The sequence below is a fragment of the Leucopleurus acutus genome (assembly GCF_964270905.1).
Source record: "Leucopleurus acutus genome assembly, chromosome: 3".
NCBI classification, from domain to species: domain Eukaryota; kingdom Metazoa; phylum Chordata; class Mammalia; order Artiodactyla; family Delphinidae; genus Leucopleurus; species Leucopleurus acutus.
In genome coordinates, this window is record NC_139145.1 from 50,064,537 (window position 1) to 50,088,729 (window position 24,193).

The following is a 24,193-nucleotide window of genomic DNA, read 5'->3' on the forward strand; positions in this document are numbered from 1 at the left end:
GGGGTTTTTGCACCTCTCCTTTGCCTACAATTCAATCAGAGCAGCTTGATTTTAATTCATGCATTTACTTAGAAGAAACCAGCCAAGACTCTTTCAGTTACAGGTACTAGAAATCAACTCAAACTGGCCTAATCAAAAGAGGAATTAATAGCTAAAACCCCTATGGATATGAGCTTCTGGTTTCGTTAGATTTAGGTGTTCAGGTGTGGACAAGAATCTGTTGCTTCCCAACTCTTAGCTCTTTATTTTTCTTGCGGGGCAGCACCAAGTTTGGAAACCCCAGTGGAATGAAAGCTTCTCTTTCCCTCGAGTTCGAACAAAAATCATGGAAATTAGAGTCATGGACTCACATGCCTGGCCCAAAAACCAATCACTGGTCCCAAGGGGACAGATTACCCTGATTGGCTGGCCTGGATCACGTGCCCACTTTAGAGCTGGATAGGGAAGCTGCATTGACTATACTACTACTGAAAAAAGGGGAAATGGGTGAGAGCGTATGGAAAAAAAAACACCTGACTTTTTTTTTAACTGCTAGAAAAATTTCCATAAAGTTATAACAACATAGATATATTCAATCTCTTCGTTACATAAATAAAGATGTAGAGGTGCCAAGGAGGATAGGAATTTGCCCACGTTGTCCCAGGAACTCAGTGAAGAAGAGAAGAGTTTGGAGCCCTGGGGGTGGTGGGAAAAGAGATGAGAGAGGGCAAGTCTGGGTTATGGGCGGGGTCTGTGTGCCTGGCACATGGTAGGTGCTCAGGGAGGGCCCAGCTGAAAGACTGGCTCAATGGGTGGATTGCTAAATGAACACACACACTGGGGTATCTTCCCACTAATGCCAGATCTCTGTGCATTCTGCTTTCCAGACAGTGCCTACTTGAACTTGACCTCTGAGCAGAACCTCCTCCAGGAGGTGACCGTGGGTGAGAAGATCGAACTCAAAGTCAAGGTGGAGGCCTACCCAAGCCTGCAAAGTTTTAACTGGACCTATCGGGGACCCTTCCTTGGCCACCAGCCCAAGCTCAATTTTGTAACCAACAAGGGCACATACAGGTATCACCTATTAGCTCGCATCTGCATAGCCCACAGCCAGATGGAGCACTTCAGCCGGGAGTCAGGACACTTGGGTCCTATCTCAACCTTGCTGCGTGACCTGGAGCGAGTCCTTTCCCGTTTCTAGGTCTCATTTTTCTTGACTATGTAGAACCTCAATATCCGTCATCAGCGTCTGAGATGCAGATCAAATTAGTGTATCCCTCTGTCCTATATCCTTGGAAAATCCAATGTCCTCTTCAAGAATTCTACCATTTCTTGGGGGCGTGCACTCTGATGGTCACCCAAGGTCTCGATCTTATGCCTCCTCTTTTGTGGCTCATCCAAATGCAGAAGACACCCTCCCCATGATTTCCACTCATAGTCACACTCCTAATAGCAATCGCACGACGTATCTGCCACATACACAGGTTTGGGGAATAGAGGGAATTAACATCTCTCAGTCACAGATACATCAGAAGTTCTTTAAAAGCCTGTGGTCATCCACCCCTGAGAATTTCTCACCAGCTGTGCTCTTCTCCACAGGCTCAGAGCTCTTCTCATAGAGTGCCGTGTGACTCTGCATCCTCCCGTCTCTCCATTCCCAGAATCCTGCTTATCCCACATGCACAACATTTTAGAAATCTCTTTTTCTTGTCTCCTGTGGACTCTGTCCTCGGGGTCTTACTTCCTCATCCAAAGTGACCTAACCCCAGGTAGTTTTCTAAACAAGAGAGTTTCTTCCCCAAGGAGGAACACTGATACCAAGTGTGAAAATAATAATTTCTTTACCCTGTTCTATTTGAATGAGAGAGTACAGCTCCATCAAGGACAGCGAATATGTGGTGTGCGTGTGATAACTTCCCCTCCCTCACTCGTGACCGAGACCCCTAATTGATTTTTTTTTTTTTTTTTTTTTTGCGGTACGTGGGCCTCTCACTGCTGTGGCCTCTCCCGTTGCGGAGCACAGGCTCCAGACATGCAGGCTGAGCAGCCGTGGCTCACGGGCCCAGCCGCTCCGCGGCATGTGGAATCTTCCCGGACCGGGGCACGAACCCGTGTCCCCTGCATCGGCAGGCGGGCTCTCAACCACTGCGCTACCAGGGAAGCCCCCTAATTCATTTTTGAACCCTTTCCTAATTCATTTTTGAACCCATCCTGCCAGATGCACTCTCAGAGTCCTTCTCAACACAGTCTCTAGGCTATATTTCCATCATAACTGGCTCATGAGAGGAGACCTGTTTGCCATCCCTGGGCTAGATAATCCCTAGACATCTTCCAACTCCCAAATTCTCTGGAGTTCTCTTCCTACCTCCAGAAGCCCAAACCTCTTTGATTCCTGGATTCTTGTGTTGTCGATCATCAGAATCAACAAGGATGTTCCCTTGTCCTTATCTTCCTCTTCCCAGTTCCCTTCTTGTCCTTTCCAGCCAGGATTTCTAGCTTCCCCTCGTCTAAAGCAGAAGTTCTGAATCTGGAGTCTGCAGACCCCTGGAAGGAGGCTGGTCCATGGATAGGTTTCAGGGGTCTGTAAGCAACAGGGACACTGTGGAAAGGAACCAGGGAGATGCCCTCAAACATAGTAATCTGGGGCCATTCAGCACAGGGCAGATAAGCGTGGGCACCAAACAGCCCACGTGATAGGTGTGTTCATAATGGTGATTTTGACTCATGCAGAAAGTTAAATTCTTTCAGTTTAAGAAGGAGATGTTAGTTATCTCAAGGATTGCTCGCTGAATACCATGGGGTTTAGTCTAGTAATGGCTGCAGATATTTTCCAGTAAAGAGACAAGTGCCTACAATGAGTCAGGCACTCTATCAGGCACTCTGAATACATATCCCTTTAGTCCTTAGGTTGAGTGTGTGGATTAATTACTGTAAGTGTCACCCGTACAGAAAAGGAAGCAAAGGATCAGAGAGGTTAAGTACTTGTCTAAGGTCACACAGCTAGGAAATGGCAACATTAGGGCTTGAGCCCTGTTCTCTGGAGCCCACGGCTACATCCTGCCTCTCTCCCCTCTCAAGGCCCCTCTTGGCAGGGTTGGCGCTTTAGGGATGGAAGCTGACCTGGGTGCTGGCGTCTTCAGCAAGGATTGTTTAGCCCAGTGATGGTGGTGAGAGTAGGTACATTCACTGGGGCCTGTGATGTGCCTCCCAGTGTTGGCATTTTACAGACATCACGTCTACTAAACCTCAGAACAAAAGCGCTTTACGGATGAAAGAAGCAATTAAGGGAAGCGGGTTGGGGGTTTTTGCGTGTCTCGGGCACTCAGACTGGGTACTTGAAGGCCTTTGTGCCCCGGACACTTTACCAAAAATAAATCCCTTATAAGGTGGTTGTCTGAGCCCACTGTCCTCACCCCAGATGGCCTGCTCCTCTCATGCAGGTACACCTCCACCCTCACCCTGCTTCGCCTGAAGCCCTTCGAGGCCGGCCACTACTCCTTCCAGGCCAGAAATGCCAGAGGCGAGGAGACCCTGACCTTTGAACTCACCCTTCTATGTGAGTGATGGAGTGGGGCTGGGGACATGGGGTTCCTGAGGCTGCCGGGATGGCTGGGCTGGGGGAGAGAAGACTCAGTGTCGGGTGGTTAAGCCAGGAGGCGGGCCTCTGGGGCTGACTCCTCCCTCCTTTGCCCCTCCCTCTACCTCAGACCCCCCAGAGGTAGAGGTCACGTGGACCCTCATCAACGGCTCTAAAACCCTGCTCTGTGAAGCCTCAGGGTACCCCCAGCCCAATGTGACGTGGGTGCAGTGCAGGGGCCACACGAACAGGTAAGCGGGCTCTGGTTGTCTTCCTCACCTGGGCGCAGGGGCTGGGGCAGGGGCCGGGCACCCTGAAACTCTGAGCCACATTCTGTTCTTCCCAGATGTGATAAGACCCAAGTGCTGGTCCTGGACGACCCGAACCCTGAGGTCCTGAGCCAAAAGCCCTTCCACAAGGTGACCGTCCAGAGCCTGCTGGCCACTGGGACCTTGGAACACAACAGGACGTACGAGTGCAGGGCCTACAACAGCCTGGGGAACAGCTCCCAGGCCTTCGGGCCTGTCTCTGTAGGTGAGCCTTTGACCCGCCTGCTCCAGGCCAAGATGGGAAGGGGGCCCAGGAAACTGCCCCACAGCCCCACCCCTGGGAACCAAGGGCCAGAGTTCCAGTGCCAAGCAGATCCCAGCCGTACCGAGTTCTAGCTCTCTGCGTGTGACTCCAGGGCCCCTCCCGACCAAAGCTCTCCTGAAGTGGCGAGATGGGGGAGTCTAGAACCCGTGGGGCTGGAAGTAGTGGGGAGAAGGGCAGAGGGGATGCAGACGTGAGATCCAGAGAGAAAGCAGCCTGAAGCAGCCACAGCCTTATCTGGCCCCTCTCCTCATATTCCTGCACTTGAACTGACTCATTAGTTCATAAGTGTGTATTTGGGACTCACTTTGTGCAGGGAGCAGTGCCTCCCCGGAGCTTAGTCTGGTGATGTGAGCAGGCGACAAACGAACAGTCCCCTCACCCCCTCCCCCAATCCCAGGGCCGGCCTTGACGGCCTTCTCCATCCCTCCCAGATTCCCTTCCTGCCAGAGACACAGTCCTATCCATTCAGGGCCACTGTCCAGGGCGGGGGTCACTAACGCAGCTGCATCAGCCGTCTAGAGGAAGAGGCATCTTTCTCTGCGTTGCACAAAGGCTGCATGTGGGTTAGTTCTCTGATTCTGAGAGGCCCAAGGCTGCACAGGCCCACAGAGCCCTCAGGCCTCTAAAAAGCAGATTCAGCACCCACTGTGTGCCAGGCCCAGAGAGGACAGAGTGGGAGCCTCTGCCTGGCTCACAGGGGGCCCGCAGGTGCCCCAGCTGCTGGCCTTGGAGCAAGTGGGGCTGAGGCCCGATTCCACATGCCGCTGCCTTGGCGGCTCTGTCTTGCAGCTGGTGGTCGTATATTACAAATAATAAAGCCAACATTTTATTGAAGGCTTACACTGTGCCGGGCATCATGCTAAGCCCTTTACAGGCATTATTTCAACGAACTTGCCCACCCCTAGGAGGTTAGTACGGTCTTCCTTCCCCCCTGGGGCACGATGAACCTGAGGCTTAGAGAGAAGTCACAGGGTCACTGTCACACCTCCCAAGTGGCAGAGGTGAGGCTGGGCCTCAGACTCATGCTGCTGACCTGGGCCAGGAGGTGGAAATTATGTCCTTCCAAACACATGAAGGGAACTAGGGCTGTTGATCTGGGAAGAGGAGACCCCGGGTCCATGAACCTGGCTTTCAGACTCCCAGAAGGGCTGTGTGGTCCCAAAGGGCACTCGGGGAAGCTGCAGGGAAATGCTGGGGAGGCAGATTTCAGTCTAACCTCTGGAAGGTCTTTCCATCCGAGCTGGCCGGAGGTGTAGGTGGGAAGTCTCCACGCTGGGGGAGTGTGCAAGTCATGGCTGAGCCCCAGGCCAGGCTGCTGCAGAGGCTCCTTGCACGGGCAGTGGGTGGGCTGTGTGACCTGAGGGGCTCCGCTGGTCACAGAGGCTGCGAGTCTGGGCAGGGTTTGGAGCTGGTCACGAGCAGTGCTAGAGAGGTGGTCCTCCCTGCCCCCGGCTGGGGGAGGGCCTACGGGCTTCCCGCTGAGAGGACTCCTCGTTCAGTCCATAAGAATTTAGTGGGCACCTACTGAGTTCCAGGCAACTGGCCTGTTCCAGTGGGGAGCAGGGGGTCTCAAAGGCCCCTTCTGCTGCTCACTCCTCTGCCCCACCCTTTCCAGGAGCCTACACGCAGCCCCTTGACGAGCCCCTCTTCACGCCGGTGCTGGTGGCCTGCATGTCCGTCATGGCCTTGCTGCTGCTGCTACTCCTGTTGCTTTTGTACAAGTACAAGCAGGTGAGCCTGGGCAGGGCTGGGGGGCGGCCAGGCACCCGAGTGAGCCAGACCCTGGGGCAGTGCCCCCAGGCTGTGTGGATCCACCCTTCAGCCCCTGTGAATACGAATTCACCTGTCAGCCAGTCATTGAACCAACAGCTCTTTAATGGGCGCCTGCTGTATGCCAGTGTCAGTGGCTGGGTGAGCCAAGACTCGGAGCCTCTGAGGTTTTGCCCTCGTAGAAGTCTCTGTCTAGTGAGCTAGACGGTTGCTAATCGAATAGCCACGGAAGTGAGGGCGTGGATCACAGAGGGAGAGACGCTACGGGGAGAGCCGTGGCCGTTGGGGAGAGCATGAACATGGGAACTTGTCCCAGCTGGGGGCTTCCAGGGACACAGAGAGGGTATCATGGGGCCAGGCCTGTGTCTCTGTCAGGTGGCAGGTAAGTTAGTGGAGGGGAAGGCCTGACCATCATCGTCCTCGTCATTATTTAATATGATTATTAGTCAAGTCTGCCGTTACTTGCACGTTGACGTTTAGTGCACTGCCTGTCGCTCTGAGTGCTCAGTCAGTGATGGTGATTTTAGGGGCATTGTTATGAAGCATGTTACCTACATCCCCTCATTTACTGACCTCAACAACTATGGCATGTGGGTAGTATCACTACCCCATTTTACAGAGTTGGAAGCTGAGGTTCTGGGAGGTTGAGACAGTTGCCCTAGTCTACAGCCGGTCAATGGCAGAGGCTGGTTTTTTAAAAGCCATTTTGTAAACGCATGGAATCACCTTATTTTACCCTCAAAACAATCTAGAGGCAGGGACTAGAGCAGTCAGCATTTTACAGTAAGGAAGCAGGCTCAGCAAGGTTGAAGGACCCGCCCAAGAGTCCCAGTTGCCTTGCACCCCAGAGCCTGTGGCCTCCACCACTTAGCCTCACTGCCTCCCTACATAAAAGACTACTTCTGGTGCAGTCAGGCACTGAGAGGGCCAGGCCAGAAGGCTCTGGGAGGCCAGAAGTGGAGGGATCTTTTCTGGCTGGCAGGGAAGGGAGTCTGCTTGGAGGAGGTGGCTTGGCGTGGGTGGGACACGTCTTGGAGAACGGGGCAGGCAGCCAGGGGGAGATGAGATTCAGGGAAAGGATGTCTCTGGGGGAGAGGGCGCTGTGTAAAAAGAGGCAGGTGGGAGGAAGACCAAGGTGAGTTCCGGAAATACTGATGCCTGGAAGAGGACCCAGGTGGGGACAGGTTGGGGGTCTGAGGGGTTGGACCCCATCCTGTAGGTTCAGCAGGTGTGAACAAGGGAGTGAGGTGAGTTAGGGGTGAATAACCCACCTTGTGGGCTCCTCTGCTGCCTTCTGTTCCCCACACCTGCCTTGTGGGTTTTAGTGTGAGTAGAGGACTTGGAGTAGATAGGTAGGTGGTATGTGGGGGGTGCCCCAGGGGCCCACGGGGTGCCCGGCGCTTATGTCAGCACACAGCACGAGGAGGCAGCTCTGAGCGCAGAATCCAGGGCCCCAGGTCAAGTCTTCAGGGATCTGGGTCCTGCTCGGACGCTGGTTTGCCATGAGACCATGGCTGGGTGACTGCCCTGTTTGGGCTTCATGCAACCTTGGCGGGTGGACTGCCCGCTCTGGGCCTCATTTTCCCCACCTGTTCATGGTGGGGTGGGTGACCTTTACAGCCAGGATCCTCCCATGACATGCCAAGAGTCTGATTGTCTAGTTTAAGAGCCAAGGGTTGGGAGTTGCACGGATCTGGGTCTGAATCTTGGATGGGCCCAACCTCAGACAGCCCTCCAATCCCAAGATGCATGAGCTATCTTGAGTTCCCCAGCCAACTTCCTCCTGGGTCCAGGGTGTGCAGCATCCATTCAGAGCGCTGTGCGTGCCCACCACCCTGCTCAGCCCTCTACACGCCGTCACCTCGCTGAACCTTCAGCACAGTCGGGTGCGGGGGCTGCCATTATCAACACCATTTCACAGATGGAGAGACAGAGGCTTAGAGACACCAATTTTCCTGGAGTCCTAGAGCCTGGCAAGGCGGGATTCAGACCCAGATCCATCCAACTCCACCCGCCTCCGGGGACAGGACTTCACTCATTGTTGTGGCTTCCCATTCCTTCTCTGCGCAGCTCTGTTGCAAAGTTCTTCCTTATATGGAGCTGAAAACAGCCTCTCCGTCCCCACAGAGCTGCCTCCTCAGCCCTGCAGAGATTCTAGAGAAGGGCCCAGTTCCCCTCCAGCCCTTTCTGCCTTGGGCCGCCCAGCCCCCTTGGCCAGCCGTGGTTTGGGGACACCTTACGTTCTCTTCACGGGACCATTTTTGGAACATGTACTCCAGTCGCCTCTTATCCCATTTAAGAAACTGAACTGGCCCATGAGCTGACTCAAGGCCAAGAGAAGGAGGGCATCCCAGGGGTCAAGATGACCATGCCCTGCCTCAGGGCTTGTTGTCCAAGTGTCCTCTGCTTTGCTCCACAGGGTTCTGAGTCTTGTCCCTTCACTGGGGACTCAGCCTGGCTTGTCCTCACTACTCAGGCCTGAGGGGAGGGGTGGCCCCGCTTGAGGGAAGGGTTGCTTCTGTCTCAGGGCTGACTCATCGCCTTTCTGGCCCCCAGAGAGACCACAAGGGGGGCCAAGGGGGGAGAGAAAAGGGCAGGAGTCAGCAGGCTGGAAGGAGGAAGGACATGGGGAAGAAAGGATGATGGTGATGGGGAGGACCGAAGGAGATGGGGAAGCCACTGGAGAGGCTGGAATTCTGGGGGTTGGAACTGAGCTCTGGGGATTGGGAGGTGTGTGGGGGAAGCACAGGAGGGTCCCCAAGATTTCCAGTGGAAACTGTTCAGATCTCCCCCTTCCTGAGACAGAAAACATCCGCCCACCCAAAACAGCAGGCCTGGATGGGGAGCTGTGGGGACTTTGATGATTCCATGCCTACCTCGGTCACCAAGGGGAAGTGGCCTGGGCCTGTTGTGAGCATTAAGTGAGATGACGCACGTTGAGTGTGGAGCCCAGCGCCCACTCACAGGAAGTGCTCGGGAGGCGCTCACTGATAGCATTATACTCCGAGGCTGCCCATCCTGGCCTCCCCATTAGGGTCCTCCTTCAGAGGAGAGGCCCCTCTGGGTAGAAGCCCCCGGGAGTTACACAGGAGCCCTGTCTAGGGATAGCAGAGGCTAAGCAGAGCTAGTGTCTGCTTTCCAGGAAGAGGGGTGGGGATGCCTGAGGCAGGCGTGGGAGAGCTGCGTCGTCCTCCAGGTATCAGGTCTGGGATTCAGAGAGAGAGCTGAAGTTCCAGCCAGAGAGCCAGCTCGCGGTGGGCTGGGGAGGGGCTGACTCAGGCCCAGCTGCGGGGCCAGAGGAAGGAGAAGTGGCAGGGGGGGAAAAACCAGCCGTCATCACAGTGGCTCCTGGAGATGGAAGTGGCCAGGCAAGGTCAAGGAATCCCTCCCGGTTCTGTGTCCATCCTTTGTGTTGGGAAGGCACCCACACACAGGGTTTGAATCCTCTGACACTCCGGAAGTCCTCTTCCTGTCCCGTTTCAGACTATCTGCTGAAACTGTAACATGGATGTCCTTAGGTTCACCGCTAGTCTCTCGTCCTGAATCAGGACCTGGAAATTCTTCCTCATGTCTAACTGCAGTCTTTCCCCCCGAACTATCATCTGGAAGTCCTTCCCTATGGCTCTCTGGAGTCTTTTCCCTTAACCTGGTGAGATTTGTCACCCTCCTCCCCAGCACCCACTTTAGCTCCCCCTGCCCGAGTTGGGTGCCCCATGTAGGAGCTCAGCTGCTAAGCACAGCCCAGCTGGTCCCTGGTCAGTCCCCCACAACTGACCGGAAAGAGAGCTGGACTGCTGACCCGAGGCCTCGGTGTCCTCCACCGCCCCAGCCCAGCTTCCACTTTCCACCTAAACTCTGTCTGCCATCAGCACTTCTCATGGGTACCCCTGGCATGATGCCCCCATGCAGCTGCCACCAGGGGCAGGAAAGAGAGAGGCAGCCACTCCTCCTCCGCTTACGCTCTGCCGCCAGCTGGCTGGTTGGAACAGCGTGGAGAGCCTGAGGGGAATGCAGGTCCTCCAGACGCCCGCTGTCTTGTACGTGGGGTCTCTCTCTGTTGGTCCTTGAGCAATGTAGAGTCGGATGCATCGCTCGCCTGCATCGAGCCTCAAAGGGTTCACCTTGCGCTTAGAGAACTCACTTGCTGATTGCAGCCCTCAAGTCTTTCCTGCCTCCAGAACCGCCCCCCGCTCCCCTCCAGCCACACGGCACCTTCCAGTCCCTTAGACTCGCCCAGACCTTTCCCACCCCCAGGCCTCCACTCCCTGCACCCGCGAAGTGCTTCCCCTGCTGCTCACATGGCCAGCTCCCTCTCGCCTCCTCAGGGGCCCTCCCTGACTTGTGTTCAGTTGTCCCCGGTGCTCTCTGTCCTATTACTTTGCTTTCTTATCTCCATAGCGCTATTCAAAAATTTCCTACATATGTATCTGAGTTGATTGTCCCTCTTAGCAACTAGAATGCAAACTCCAGGGGACAGGGACTCTTGTTTTGTCAAACTCTGAATCAGCGATGCCTGAAACAAATAGGTACTCGGTGAAATATTTGGATGGGAATAATATTCAGCCTTAAAAAGGAAGGAAATGCTGACATAGGCAACAACATGGATGAGCCTTGAAGACATCACGCTAAGTGAGATAAGCCAGTTACAAAGGGACAGATCCCGCATGATTCCAGTTAAATAAGGTACCTGGAACAGTCAGATGCATGAGATAAGTGGCTGGGGGCTCGAGGGAGGGGGCAACAGGGAGTTGTTGTTTAGTGAGTACAGACTTGCAGCTTTTCAAGATGAAAAGAGTTCTGGAGGTTGGTTGCACAACAGTGGGACTGTCTATAACACTACTGAACGGTATACTCAAAACTGGTTGGGATGGTAAATTTTGTTCTTACCACAAGTGAAAATAAAACAAACAAGTAATAATTGGATGGGAGGATGGATGGATGGATCTACAGTTCCACCCTCCCTCCTGGCTCAGGAATTACTACCTTACCAGAGCTGTCAAAACCCTCAGAGGTGGTCCTGTCCAAATCTTTCAATACACAGGTAGGGAAACTGAGGCTTGGAGAATGGACGGTCCCATGGTAAGGCCAAGCCAGGCAGGGACGGGGCTCTCGGTGCCATGGGCATGAGATGACACAGCCCCTCTCACCACGTCGCAGGCCACACCGACCTCCTCCCGCTGTGCGGTGGGACTGCCCAGCCCCTGTCCTCCCGGGTCGGGATGATGTCCAAGACCCACCTGCCAGGCCCAGCTGACCCATGCCTCCTCCCTCTCCCTCTGCAGAAGCCTAAGTACCAGGTGCGCTGGAAGATCATTGAGAGCTACGGGGGCAACAGCTACACCTTCATTGACCCAACCCAGCTGCCCTACAACGAGAAGTGGGAGTTCCCCCGGAACAACCTGCAGTTTGGTGAGCCGGGGTCTCAGCACCCAACACGCCCTCCTGTCACAGGGCCAGCGTGGGTGGCAGGGAGCCTGTGGGCCCTTAGGTGCCCCGGGACCTAAGCAGGCTTTGTGTGTGGCAGGTAAAACCCTTGGAGCAGGTGCCTTTGGGAAGGTGGTGGAGGCCACGGCCTTTGGTCTGGGCAAGGAAGATGCTGTTCTGAAGGTGGCTGTGAAGATGCTGAAGTGTGAGTGCGGGAAGCAGCTTTGGGGCAGCGGGTAGGAGGTGGTATCTGCCAAGGGAGGGTCTGTTCTGTCGTCACAAGGGCATCACCCACATTTTCGGCCTGTCAGGGCCTGTGGAACAGAGCCTGGGATCGGGGGTGAGGACTCTCGGCTTCCTTTGTGAGCTCCCGGCTCCCTCTAACTCCTGGGTGTGGAAGGGCTTCTGCCCGAGCCTCGAAGGGGCTCAGGTGCACAGAGGCCGTCCTGGCCTATGGCCTGGCCACAGGTTGGTCTCCTGCCACCCACAATCAGCTCAGTGACGGGCCATCTCTCCTCTCTCTCTCCCCGTAACGCCCATCGTGTGTCCTCATTTCTCCTGCCTCTTTCGGCTTGATTGCTTTGGGGCTCTGGGTCCCCTCTGCTTTGCTCCCCTGGGCGTCTGTGTGCACGGCTCTCCACGTCCTGCCCTTTCTCTGTCTGTGGGACCTGTGGCCCCACCTCCCAGCCACGGCTCACGCTGACGAGAAGGAGGCCCTCATGTCGGAACTGAAGATCATGAGCCACCTGGGCCAGCACGAGAACATAGTCAACCTCCTGGGAGCCTGTACCCACGGAGGTAAGGGGCCCATCGTGGGGGGGCCTCTTGGGTGTCTGAGGGTCCCAGGGCTACCTCACTCCATCCTCCCCTTCCCGTCTCCACAAAGTGAAGGCGGGATCCCTGTCTCAGCAACCCTTGAATTCCTAGGCCAGATGCCTGGGCTGGTCAGAAGCTGCTTATGGATGACAGGCAGTTCTGTGAGATCTGATCAGTGGCTCTCAGACATGGGTGGGCATCAGAGTCACCTGGAAAAGGAGAAAAGAGCGCAGATGCCTGGGCCCTGCTCCAGGGAGTCTGACGCTATGGGTCTGGAGTGAAGCCCTTCAAATCTACCTTTTAGGAAGCCCCCACTCAAAGAGGCTTGGACACTCACCACAGGGCCCACAGAAGTGCCCCAGGGCCTGTTGGGACTCTCAGTCCGCTCCAGTCTCTTCTCCTACAGCAGCTTTGACTTGTGTGGAACTGTCATAGATTTCCTTCGAAGAAAGAATTATTCAGCTACAGTTTTTTGGAGGTTCCTCTGCTTTAGACAGTTGGGTCACTGAAGTCACCCAGAAAGCAGGGAGGGCTGCTTATAGACAGGCAGGATTAGAACCCGGGGCTCCTGAGTTCCAGTCCAGGTTCTTATTGCCCCCGCCCCATGTTCCTGTCCACATGGGGTGGTGTGTTAGGGGTGCACTGACCCCACTCTTGGCTGCTCTAGGCCCTGTCCTGGTCATCACTGAGTACTGCTGCTATGGCGACCTGCTCAACTTTCTGCGAAGGAAGGCTGAGGCCATGCTGGGACCCAGCCTGAATCCAGGCCAGGACCCCAAGGCAGGCACCGGCTACAAGAACATCCACTTGGAAAAGAAATACATCCGCAGGTAGTATCCTGGTGAAAGACAGGAAGGAGGCCAGGACTGGGAGGTGGGGCCCCCATGTCTGTCCCCGAAGTCAGCTCCGGGTTGGGTGGCTTGCGTGGCCCTCACCTTCCCGTTTGTGCTGTGCGGAGTAGCCACCCATATTATGTGGGCAACTCAGTTTTCCTCCTATTTATTCCCATCATCCAACAAATATTTGAGCCCCTACTATGTTCTGGGAGTATTGAGGGCAAAGATGGGCCGCTCATCGTCTGGTGGAGATGGGCATTAATGAGATCATTATCTTATCATACGTAAAAGATCAACCAAGATCCGTCCGGGGCCCTCGCCAGCGATGGGCAAATCTTGGGGATAATGGCCCTGTTTCTCCCATAGCATGTGCTGTCGGGGGCTGGAGGGCACCCATTCCACTTTTGAGTAGCCATGCAGAAGTGGGATAGAGTCTTTCGGGCGTTGAATGAGCAGGGGCAAAACAGCATAGCTGTGGCCAGGTCCCTGGTCCACTTGGGCCTCGGCTTCCCCAGCCAGCCATCAGGGGTTGAACCCCTCAGGGTCTCTCTGCTCTCTCCTTCTGTAATGCTGTGATTCCTGGAAGCCACCCAGAGGCAGATGGACAGAGCCACATTGGGGAACCAGAGAAAGGAAGTGGGCTTTGTGTTACACATGAGTCAAGGGCAGAGGCGGAGCCTGGCTGGATTCTGCTCTGTTGACTCCTTGTCCAGTGCTCACCTGAGCTACACTGATCTCCTGGGAGTCTTGGACTCGGGGCTTGTGAGGCTTCAGGGCCAGGCTGCTGGGTCAGAACAAGGGTATATATACACTGGGCTCCTATCCTACCAACGTCAGCTACCAAACCAGGGGAGGCAAAAGGGGAAGGAGGCCATTTCACTCCACCCAGTGACCTCGAGTATGGGGGCTGGCAGGATTTTCTCTGATTTTCTGACACCCTTTTGAGTGGGTGGCTCACGCTGGGCCTCAGCAGGCTGGAAACTCAGGCCAGAGCAACTCAAAATGAGAACTGAAGTCAAGTATTAGCTTCCATCTTTAAATCTACAGATGGGGAAAGGATTCCGAGTCGGGTGATTTCAAGGGCAAACGGCATGTGAACCAGTCCTACTAATGAGATCGCAGGCTACATTAATAGAAGTACACTTTCTAGACCAAGGGAGTGGATAGTTTAATGGTCAAACCATAAATAAAGCACTAGGTTGTTTTTCTGGGAACACGAGAGTAAGGACATCGTCAAGGTGCACAGCTGTATCACCGAGGGAGCAGCTGAGAGGTCCTGACTCCTATCTGGTTGGAATATTAGACGCAGTGGTGGCTATTCAATGTGGAGCAGTGCTTCTCAACCTGAACAGCCACCCGAAGCACAGGCTCACAGGCTTCTGAGAGCTGCTAGGAATGTACAATCTCAGGCCTACCCAAACCTGCGGAGTCAGAATCTGCATTTAAATAAGATTCCCCAGGTGATTCACATGCACGTGGATAAGTTTAAGAAGCACTGCTCTAGACCAGTCCTCAACTCTGGCTACACACGGGAGTTGCCTGGATTAATGTGTAAGTGGGAATGACTGGGTTTTACCCCTAGAGTTTCTGAAGTCTTTGGTTTGATGGTCTGAGTATCTGGAACTCCCTGGGTGATTTTAATGTGCAGCCAGAAGGGAGAGCCGTGATGTAGACAAGAGGCCTCAAAGAAGGGGCCCTGGAATATGCTGGAAGCCCTGCTGGGCTGTTCCAGAGAAGAGGGAGATGCTTCTGGAGGGCAGAGCGAGGACCAGGAGGAGGAATAGCCCGGGGGCAGATTAACATTAGGAACGGTGGAGAACTTTCTAACAGGTAGAGCTGCCCAAAGAGAGAACAGGTTGTAAGCTCCCTCACTGGATGGCCAAGCAGAGGTCACTGATCAAAGGAGGTGTCAGAAAGGGAAGTTCAAGTTGACCCTGAGGTCCCTTCCTTTCTCTGCTGAGTGGCTGGGAGAGGCCTGAGCTGGGCAGTGCAGTGACAGGCACTGACCAGCCCGCGGTCCCCTCTCCTATGCAGGGACAGCGGCTTCTCCAGCCAGGGTGTGGACACCTATGTGGAGATGAGGCCCGTCTCCACTTCTTCATCAAATGATTCATTCTCTGAGCAAGGTGCGGAGGAGGTATCAGGGCTGAGGGAGACGAGAGGGGCTGCTTGGGTTGAGGTGGGGAGGCCGCCCTGACGCCTCTCCCCACACCAGACCTGGACAAGGAGAACGGGCGGCTGCTGGAGCTGCGTGACCTGCTCCACTTTTCCAGCCAGGTGGCCCAGGGCATGGCATTCCTCGCTTCCAAGAACGTGAGTCAGAAAACAGGTCCCTATGATGTGTGGTCACCCGGGGTGTGGGGGGCGGGGGGGGTGGCAGGGGCAGCCAACACCCCGTGAGGCTGGATGGGTGAGGACAAGGGGGAGAAAAGGGAGTGTGTGAAGGGGGCCGTCCTCCTTACATCACAGGCCTGGGAGTCTAGAGCCTGAATGCTGGCTCTGCCGCTTGCTGTGTGGCTTTGAGCAACTGCTGAACCTCTCTGAGCCTAGGTTTCTACACCTATAGAAACGGGCACAATTGTAGAATGGCATGAAGGTGGAATTGGGTTACAATGTGTGCAGATGTTTAGGGAAGGGCCTGGAACGGCAGGGCCCTGAGGGTGGCAGCTCCTGCTCCTGTTAGGAGCCCCAGGGCTCACTGCTCCTGGGCCCGTGCAGACCATCTAGCTCTGAGGCAGCTCCTGCCACGCAGGGCCAGAGTCATGATGGTTTCTCAACACTGACTGTATGCCCACATTAAATTTTCCTAGACCTGGGTCTTGGTAGAAGGTAGGGACAGGATCCAGGGTACAGGACCAAAACTGATGCCCACTTCCTCGAGGAGGACCACAAGCCTTCTGGGTGGGGTCCTGGCTGTTCCTCCTGCACCTTGGGCTCAGGTAGTGGGGGGGTCAAGACTAACCCTACAGTGCTTTCCCTCAGTGCATCCACCGGGACGTGGCAGCCAGAAACGTGCTGCTGACCAGTGGCCATGTGGCCAAGATTGGGGACTTTGGTCTGGCTCGGGACATCATGAATGACTCCAACTACATCGTCAAGGGCAACGTGAGTGCTGGGAGGGCTGGGCCAGGCCGGGGAGGGGTGGTGACCCAAGGTGCAAGGTGACTGGGGTCTGCTGTGCCAGGCCCGCCTGCCCGTGAAGTGGATGGCCCCAGAGAGCATCTTCGACTGCGTCTACACAGTTCAGAGCGACGTCTGGTCCTACGGCATCCTCCTCTGGGAGATCTTCTCACTCGGTAAGCCGCTGGCGCAGTGCAGGCTCAGCGTGGGGCTGACTGGTGCTTGGTTACCCACGGTGTCCTACACCTCGTGGAGGATGCTAGTCCAGGACACTTGGTGGTCAGGGCAGAGCAAGGGCTGCTAAGAGTGCAGGGATGGGCGAAGTATCTTAAAACCAAGCGTTGCAGCTCCGGAGTGGGCAAGGCACACCCTCTACCTCGACAGGCACTCCCTCCAGGCGGTGTCCTCACCTGTCTGCTTGTGCAGTTGCTGTTTCCTAGAATGCTGTTTGCCCTCACTCTCTGAAACGTGCATGTCTTTGAAGATACAGCTCCCACTTCTGGAGCACTAGGCACAGGAAGTTGGGCTAAGCCCTTCAATGTACTCCTCTACCAAGCTCTTATTCCAAAGATTGTGCTGGGATTTTGTGGGTGTGATGAGGCCTGGCTGAAGACTTTCAACGTCCTAGAAGCCTAAGCCGTTTGCAGTGCCCGGCATATAGTAAACACTTGTTAAGCGGAGCTGCTGTTTTATTATCGCAGTCCAGCTGGGACCCTGCACAGCCAGCCCTGCCAAGATGTGTGGGGGAAGGTGACGGTGAGCACTGAATATGGTCTTTTCCATGATCCTGTCCTTTGCAGGCCTGAACCCCTACCCTGGCATCCTGGTGAACAGCAAGTTCTATAAACTGGTGAAGGACGGATACCAAATGGCCCAGCCTGCGTTTGCCCCAAAGAACATGTAAGTGAAGGACCCCAGGGAGGAAGAATACCCCAGGATTTGTTGGAAGTGGATGGGAAGGTGTGTGGCCTGTCTTTCCTGTCCACAACGTTCCAGGGTCAGGCTTCCACTTGCCCACAGTGGACTAAGACCCCTTTTTATCAACTTCAGGGTTTCCACTGGTTTCCCAGGTAGCACGGGGGACATTCTCAAAGAGGGCTCTCAGCTGGGGCCGGTCCTAAGACGGATGATGAATGTTTAACTCAGACTCTGTTGCTATGACCTCAAGAGGGCTCTCTCTTTCCTTCCCTGTCCTGGAGCTCTGTGGTGGCGGCCAGCCTCTCACTCAGCAGAGCCAGCCAGCTGCTGCAGCCTCTTAACTGCCTCACGCCAGCCAGCCCACCCCAGGCTCCTCACTGGCTCCCTGCCCTCACCCACAGCCTTCCCCCACACTCGCTGGCCCATCTCACCCACTGCATCTTTCTCCAGCCACTGTCTCTCCACGGCTGCTCCCTATATGCCACCCAGGCGCTTACTGCCAAGGTGGATGCACTCAGCCAGCTAGCTCCTCAGCCACTTAAGTCCTACCATCAACTGGCCTCTTAAACCTACCTGCAGGCAGCAGGAGTGCCCCTTCTTCATCCTAGGAGCTTGGGCAAAAGAGCATCTCTGAGCTTTTTTCCTCCTCAGTTACCACGCCCATTTTGACAAAAAGCCCCTTTTCCCGGGGTTACTGGAAAGATTAGATAATGCACACCAAGGGCTTCGCACTGGCCTTGTGCAAAGCTCACTTCTGACTTGGTTTTGGGACCTCTGCGGGGCAGGACCCTGTAATGTGTGTGCGTGCGTGCACAGACATGATGAGTCCCAGGCCCACAAGTAGCTTCTGTCCTGCCTCAGATACAGCATCATGCAGGCCTGCTGGGCCCTGGAGCCGACCCGCAGACCCACCTTCCAGCAAATCTGCTCCCTCCTTCAGGAGCAGGTTCTAGTGGATAGAAGAGAGCAGGTGAGTGGTGCCAGGCTCAGGGTGGGTGGCTGGTTAAAGCTGGGCCTGACTGATCAGTTCTGACCATCCCCTGACACCCCCCCCACACCCAGGACTACAGCAACCTGCCAAGCAGCAGCAGTGAGCCGGAGGAGGAGAGCTCCAGCGAGCACCTGGGCTGCTGTGAGCAGGGGGACGTTGCCCAGCCCCTGCTGCAACCCAACAACTACCAGTTCTGCTGAGGAGGTGGTCACAGGGCTGTACTCTCTCCCCTCCTCCATGGATGGGGCACAAGGGGGAGAACACAGACTGTGCCCTTGGTCATTTCCCTCAACAGCCCAGCCCTGAAACTCGGGAATGTGGGAGCTACAGGAGGTTGGAGAGAACCCCACTCCCAGGGCCTGGGCCATCACTGCCAGTCAGGGGCTGGGGCTCAGCCCCGCCCCCCGCCAGTTCTCAATGCTGTGGCCTCGTGTGTGCTATGCCAACTGGGAGAATACCCAGCTCACTCTTAGCCTGTTCCCGCTTCCTCCCCTCTTTCCCTCCTGTTTCAAGGGAAATGGACTGGTTTTGTGACTGAAGTCCCCAGGAGCTGCCCAAACCTTGAGGAAAAAACAAGGCTCCCTGGCCCTTGGCCGAATGGAAGAACACCTGCTGAGTGGATCAAGGAGAGCAGGCCGGTGCTCAGGGCTGCACTTGGTTCAGGCCCTTGGAGCAGGGTGACTCCTCTGTAAGAATCTAATTGTCCCTCTCTGCCCTCTAAGCCGTCTCTCCACGGCCCCACCCACCCTAGGTCTGGTATTGCTGCAATGAGCCAGGTGGCAGCTAAAGGTTGGGGTGCTCTGTCCGGCCCCGCCCCGCCATTCTGAGCTGGAAGGCAGGGGCCCGTGTGGCTGGCCACACCAAGCAAGCAGCACACACTCCAGGTTGACTCATCATAACTAACAGTCACGCTGTGGGATGTCTCTGTCAGCATTAAACTAACAGCATTAACACAGCTGGCCTCTGGTCTTTGTGCCATGCGGATTCCCGGGGACCTCCGTCCATCCTTCTGCGGTGAGTGCCCAACCCCAGCACCTCTGGGGCCCAACCACACTGAGCTGCATACAATGAGGCTGGAATGGACTCTTGTTGCACCCAAACCATATAATTTAATAAACTTTATTCTGGTCGGGGAAGAGGGAGGGGAAAAAAGCCACCTATTCCACTCCTCTCAATAAATTAAATAACACGGCCAATTCCCGTGCCCTAAGCAAACTTTGGGCACTTGAGCCAGTCCTGCTGTTTCCTTACGGCCCAGTCTGCTTACCCTTCACAGAAGGGAGTTTTTCCTACTGCCCCCAGGTTATATCATGCTCACGGGCCACACCCCCTCTGTGACGAGGGTCCAGAGAGGATGCAGGCTGCAGCAGCAGTGACCAGGAAAGGAGGAAGGGGCTCCTCTTCCTCAAAGCTTGGGGCAGGGAGGCTAGGCCTAGAAGAGAGTTGTGGCTCACCATTTCTCAGCTGCCCCCAGATGTGGGTGCAGAGGGAATGCATTCCTCCTCTGGGAGAAGGACCCCTGGAGCTAATGAAGCCCCCAAGGCCCCGAGTCAAAGGCAACAGGCCGCAGGGGCTGGAAACAGTGTCCCTGGGTGGGAAGGGAAACCTCAGCAGCCTTGGCCCACCCAGGACCTCCACCCCGACCCACAGGCGCCCCTGGGAAGCTAGCAGCCACCTGCCTTCTCTCAGCCTCCCTGCCCCTTTACTGAACATATGGTGCCACCCAAAAAGTGTCCTGGTGCCTGTCCCGACCCCCAGAAGGTTGAGAACCAAGGACCCTGGGCTCCACCGTGCTCAGGAAATGGAAGCTCTTTGGTCAGTCCCAGCATCAGAGGCTGGTCCCCTGGATGGATCTGCCTCGGGCAAGGGCCTTACTATGGCTTGAGAGAGATGGTGCGGTCCCTGCACAAGAGCCCGGCTTACTCTGCAGCTGTGGCCACCTCCTCTTCCTCAGCGTCCTCCTCCGTCTCCGTCTTGATCTGAGCAACCCCGAGGCGGTACAGGGTGTCTCGGATGACCACCTCTCCAGGCTGGCAGCTCTGCACAATGTCATGGATCTGCCGGTTGACAATCTCGCGACTGGTAAGGAAGTCCATGAGGCGGTTGTAGAGGTAATAGTGGGTGGCATTGTCAAAGGCAATGGGCCGCTGGCGGACGCTGTTTGGTTTGCTGTCTGCAAAGGAGGACAGGATGGCTGCGTAGGGCGCCAACTCAGGACACAGGGCCAAGGAGTGGTGCCCAGCACTGGGGTCGCCAGGACTGGGCTGTGTGCCTGCATGGACGATGCGCCGTGTGGCAGTCTTGGTGACCGGGTGCTGGACAGAGTGCTCAGCCTCCGACATATCCACCGTATAATGCTGGTCCAAGAGTTCTGGGCAGGACACGCTCTACAAGGGAGATGATAAGCCACTGTGACGTGAGGGAAGATTAAGGTCCAAGCTGTGAGCCAGCTCTGTTTAAATCCTACCGTCACCACATAGCACGTTTCCCAGGGCAAGTCCCCCTTTCCTCCTCCCCTGTGCCTCCGTTTCCTCATGTGAGAATGGGGACAGTAACACTGGCCACCTCCCAGAGCAGATGCTGGATTACCTGAGCTAATATTTATATCTGCCTAAGCAATCAGGCTGGGGCTGCAGGGGAACAGGCAGGAAGTGGTTCCCACGGAGGCTCAGATGCCTCACACCAACCTTACAAACCCAGTGAGCCCCATGGACTAAGGCAAAGGCCTGTGAGGACAATGATGGCCCCTTCCTATTACCAGTCCTAACGTCTCTTCTAGCCAAGGGCATGTGCCCGTGCTAAGAACCACAGCCTGATACAGTGCACCAAGACAGAGAACAGGGCTCTGCCATTCATCTGCTGTGTGACACTCGACAGGTCCATTTTCACCTCGGGCCCTTACTTTCCCCTTTTAATTAGAGGAAAGGGGTTGACATGGTCAGCGTTTTCTAAGCCACTGTGTCTCTAGATCACAACACAAGGAGTGCCACACAGCATATTCGGTCAAAGCCAAAACAGGGCTGGTCTGGGCCTTTAGTATGTCAGCATGTTAGTATGTCAGCATGTTAGTATGTCAGCATGTTAGTATGTCAGCATGCACAGTGTCCTCAAAGGTGGCAATTTTCTAGGCTTAACTGCAAGGTGACCCCTTTGACCCCAAGATACCTGGGGTCACCCTGGGCACCCTAAATGACATGCTGTGGCCCCACACACACGCATGGGGTGGGTCAGTAAAAATTTGTGGAGTATAATGCTGGTTCCAGAGCACTGAGACAAAACACTGGTGGAGAAAAAAGGTGGTGGATGGTTCGCAGAAGGTCTTCCCAACGAACCAGGGGGATGCGTCCCAGTTCCTCAGAAGGGAACTCACCACAGGCGGCTCCGTGGGGCTGGAGAAACAGCCCTGATTCCTCCCCCACATCTGGTTGGTCAGCTCCGGGTAGCAGAGGTCAGCACACAGGGCCACTGGTGTGGCCATGTCGACCACATACACAGGAGGCCAATGGCGGGAGGAGACGAGCAGGTCCACATGGTCGAGGGCACTCTCGCCCCGCACGAGATACTTAGAGCCACACACCACCTGGTGGGGAGATGGAGTATAGCACAGGGTGAAGAAGCCAATCTGCTGACAGACCGAGTCAGGTCCACTCGCTTCCTCCCAGGAAGACGGACAATCAGGTTTTATGACTGAGGTCACGCCATCTTGCCAGAGCCCGTGACATTCTGCTTCCCTCCTACTTCTGGCCCTAAATGAAGTCGCCAGCTCACTGCAGCCTGGGAGAAGAGCTGGGAGCATCCGAGCCTCCAATGAGGCTGAGAGATCCCCCCCATCCCCACCCACCAAGGCATCACCTCCAAACCCCACCCTCCCCATCACCCCACCAAACACCAGCTAGTCCAGTGGTTCCCAAGCTGCATGGCACCAGCAGCTAGGAGGAAGTTCCTGGTTCCCACTCCAAATCTACACAATTAGCCACTGAAGGTGGAGTCTAAGCATCTGTATTTTGAGCAGACCCTGATGGTGCTGTCCAGATGAGAACCCCTGATGAAGGTATAGCCTTCCTCAAATCCCCCAAATACCACTCCACTGCTGGGCAGCTGTGTGTCCACTGGAGAATTCTGCCTCTACCTCCCTACCTTCACACCTACCAGTCCTGGCTATCGCCTCCAAGTAATACCACTGGCCCACCACAGCCCCGAGACCTATAGCTCTCACATCCCTGTGTTGTCAAGTGCTTCTCCTGAGATGAACCCCAGTCACATGAACACAAGGCTCTGAGCAGGCTCTGACCTGCCAGGGGTTGTTTAAGGAGTTGACGACCTGACTGTCTTTCGACAGCTAGTCGCCCTGCCCCACTCAGTGAAGTGGAGGCTCTGCGAAGCCGTCTTCCCCATTTAGCACTGTTCAGGGGGTTTTCTACCCTGGCATCTTCTTGGATTGGGACGACTGTGTCACACAGGGCACAACCTTCCCAGTGCTATCCTGGCGCCTACTCTGTGCATGCTCTCTAGGGGCCTAAGGAGTGATCTTCTTAGAACCCAAATCAGACCATTTCCCATTCAAACCATCCAATGGGCCCCTCTCATCACTCTCAGAAGAAAACCCAAACTGTTACTCTTGCCTCCAAAGCTCTACATGAACTGGCCTTCGGGGACCCCTCCCCGCTCAGGACATAGTGGTCACATCCCTTCCTAAGCTTTACATGGGGCTCTCAGCCTCCTCTGGCTGCCCCACAGACAGCAGGTCCCTCTCTGCTACTTTCTATCTCTGGTCCTTGTCTAGTTCCTGCAGAGCTGGTGCCACAAGCCATGGTGACTTTATCTCTCAATATGAGGTCACCCAGGGAGGAATGACATCTTCGCTGCTCACCTTTGTACCCTCAACAGCTGATGCAGGGGCCAGCGCACGGCAGGGTGCCTAACACTCACTGGTGGTGACCCACAGGAGCTATTCCACAGCTGCCCAGTGACCTAAGTGCCAGCTCCAGGATGAGCTGGATCAAGCAGACCCTCTGTGTGGGCAGCTGACATGGACAATTGCGCCCTGAGTTCTTCCTCCTCATCCTCCTACCTGATGGGGGCACATCTTGTAGATTTTACCCCCTGTGAGATGAGGTGGGGGCTGTCGAGCTCTGGCTCCATTCTGAACAGATTCGTAGAGGGCCAACAAGGAGAAGCAGAGCTGGTCCTAGAGCACAAGGACAAGATTAAACACAGCAGTGAATGCTAAGCGACCAGGCTTGGTACACAGCACCAAATGCTCACTCAAAGCAAATGGAAAAACTGTTAAGGCCAGATTGGGCCTTGGAGCCTCACCAGCGCAATGTCCTTTAGGTACATATGGGGACGCTGAGGCCCTGTAAGCCAGCCAGACTGATCAAGCTGCCAGACTCTGAGGCCTGGGTTCTCTCTATTTTTTTACAGGGCAGGGAAAGTGTCAAGGAGGAGCCAACATTTGAGTCTGAACTTGAAGCATAAGATTTTCAAGAGCACATTAGTATGAAGGGAAGTACATAATGTATGGATAAAATACACACACCCCTCCACGTCCTTCTCTATGGACGCCACGGCGCTTGTTGTCTAAGAGCCTGGATAGGTGATAACTAGACACTGCAAACTTCATGAGGTTGGTATTTTGGTTATTTCCACTTTGCAAATAAGGAAAATGAGGCTCAGATGTGTAAGGCAGCTTATCCAAGGCCACACACAGTTAGCAGGAGAGCCTGGATTCCTGAACCTGAGTCTGGACCCACTGCCTCAACAGAGGAACTGCCTGGATGGGAAGGCCTTGCGTGCATGTCACAATCTGGCTGCTGGCTATCTCCCAGGCCTCCCTGCCCACCAAAACTCTGTGTCCAACACAAGTGCCCAGTCACGGGTATTCATATCCCTGCCCAGAAAAATGGCCCACCAGTCTGCTCCCAAAGTCCCTACCCCCAGCGCTGCCCCGAGACTCACCCTGGAGTCTTCTGCCCCGAAGGGGATGCCACACTGCCTCAGCAGGCAGTGCAGCTCCTCCTCGCTGTAGGAGCCGATCTCCTCAAGCTTGCAGGTGCCCTCCTGGAGCAGCCGTACCAAGGCACCGCCATTGCCTGCAAGAGACGTCGTGCTAATGGGAGGGCGCTACTGCCAGCCACCTGAGGTCCTGCGGAGTCCCTCACGCGCGAG

General features: G+C 55.3%; 2 protein-coding genes across 3 annotated transcripts in view; one reads left to right on the forward strand and one right to left on the reverse strand.

Moving 5' to 3' along the window:
• The window catches only part of CSF1R (colony stimulating factor 1 receptor), a gene marked incomplete at its 5' end in the record, with an annotated part of 30,098 nt that extends 11,204 nt beyond the window's left edge, over positions 1–18,894 (forward strand). The window contains 16 exons of the mRNA XM_082835470.1: positions 867–1,053; positions 3,420–3,535; positions 3,687–3,807; positions 3,903–4,090; positions 5,766–5,881; positions 11,203–11,329; positions 11,445–11,549; positions 12,032–12,142; positions 12,828–12,990; positions 15,031–15,122; positions 15,212–15,309; positions 15,979–16,101; positions 16,181–16,292; positions 16,917–17,016; positions 17,896–18,004; positions 18,097–18,894. Coding sequence (XP_082691596.1) covers positions 867–1,053; positions 3,420–3,535; positions 3,687–3,807; positions 3,903–4,090; positions 5,766–5,881; positions 11,203–11,329; positions 11,445–11,549; positions 12,032–12,142; positions 12,828–12,990; positions 15,031–15,122; positions 15,212–15,309; positions 15,979–16,101; positions 16,181–16,292; positions 16,917–17,016; positions 17,896–18,004; positions 18,097–18,225 — 1,997 coding nt within the window. The 3' untranslated portion in view covers positions 18,226–18,894. The remainder of the gene's footprint in view (positions 1–866; positions 1,054–3,419; positions 3,536–3,686; positions 3,808–3,902; positions 4,091–5,765; positions 5,882–11,202; positions 11,330–11,444; positions 11,550–12,031; positions 12,143–12,827; positions 12,991–15,030; positions 15,123–15,211; positions 15,310–15,978; positions 16,102–16,180; positions 16,293–16,916; positions 17,017–17,895; positions 18,005–18,096) is intronic.
• A 298-nt stretch (positions 18,895–19,192) lies between these two features.
• HMGXB3 (HMG-box containing 3) overlaps positions 19,193–24,193 on the reverse strand; it is a 58,822-nt gene continuing 53,821 nt past the window's right edge. For both annotated transcript variants that reach the window (XM_082835468.1, XM_082835467.1), the window contains 4 exons: positions 23,984–24,117; positions 23,097–23,213; positions 21,396–21,605; positions 19,193–20,412 (listed from right to left, as the gene is read on the reverse strand). In XM_082835468.1, coding sequence (XP_082691594.1) covers positions 19,945–20,412; positions 21,396–21,605; positions 23,097–23,213; positions 23,984–24,117 — 929 coding nt within the window. In that variant the 3' untranslated portion in view covers positions 19,193–19,944. The remainder of the gene's footprint in view (positions 20,413–21,395; positions 21,606–23,096; positions 23,214–23,983; positions 24,118–24,193) is intronic.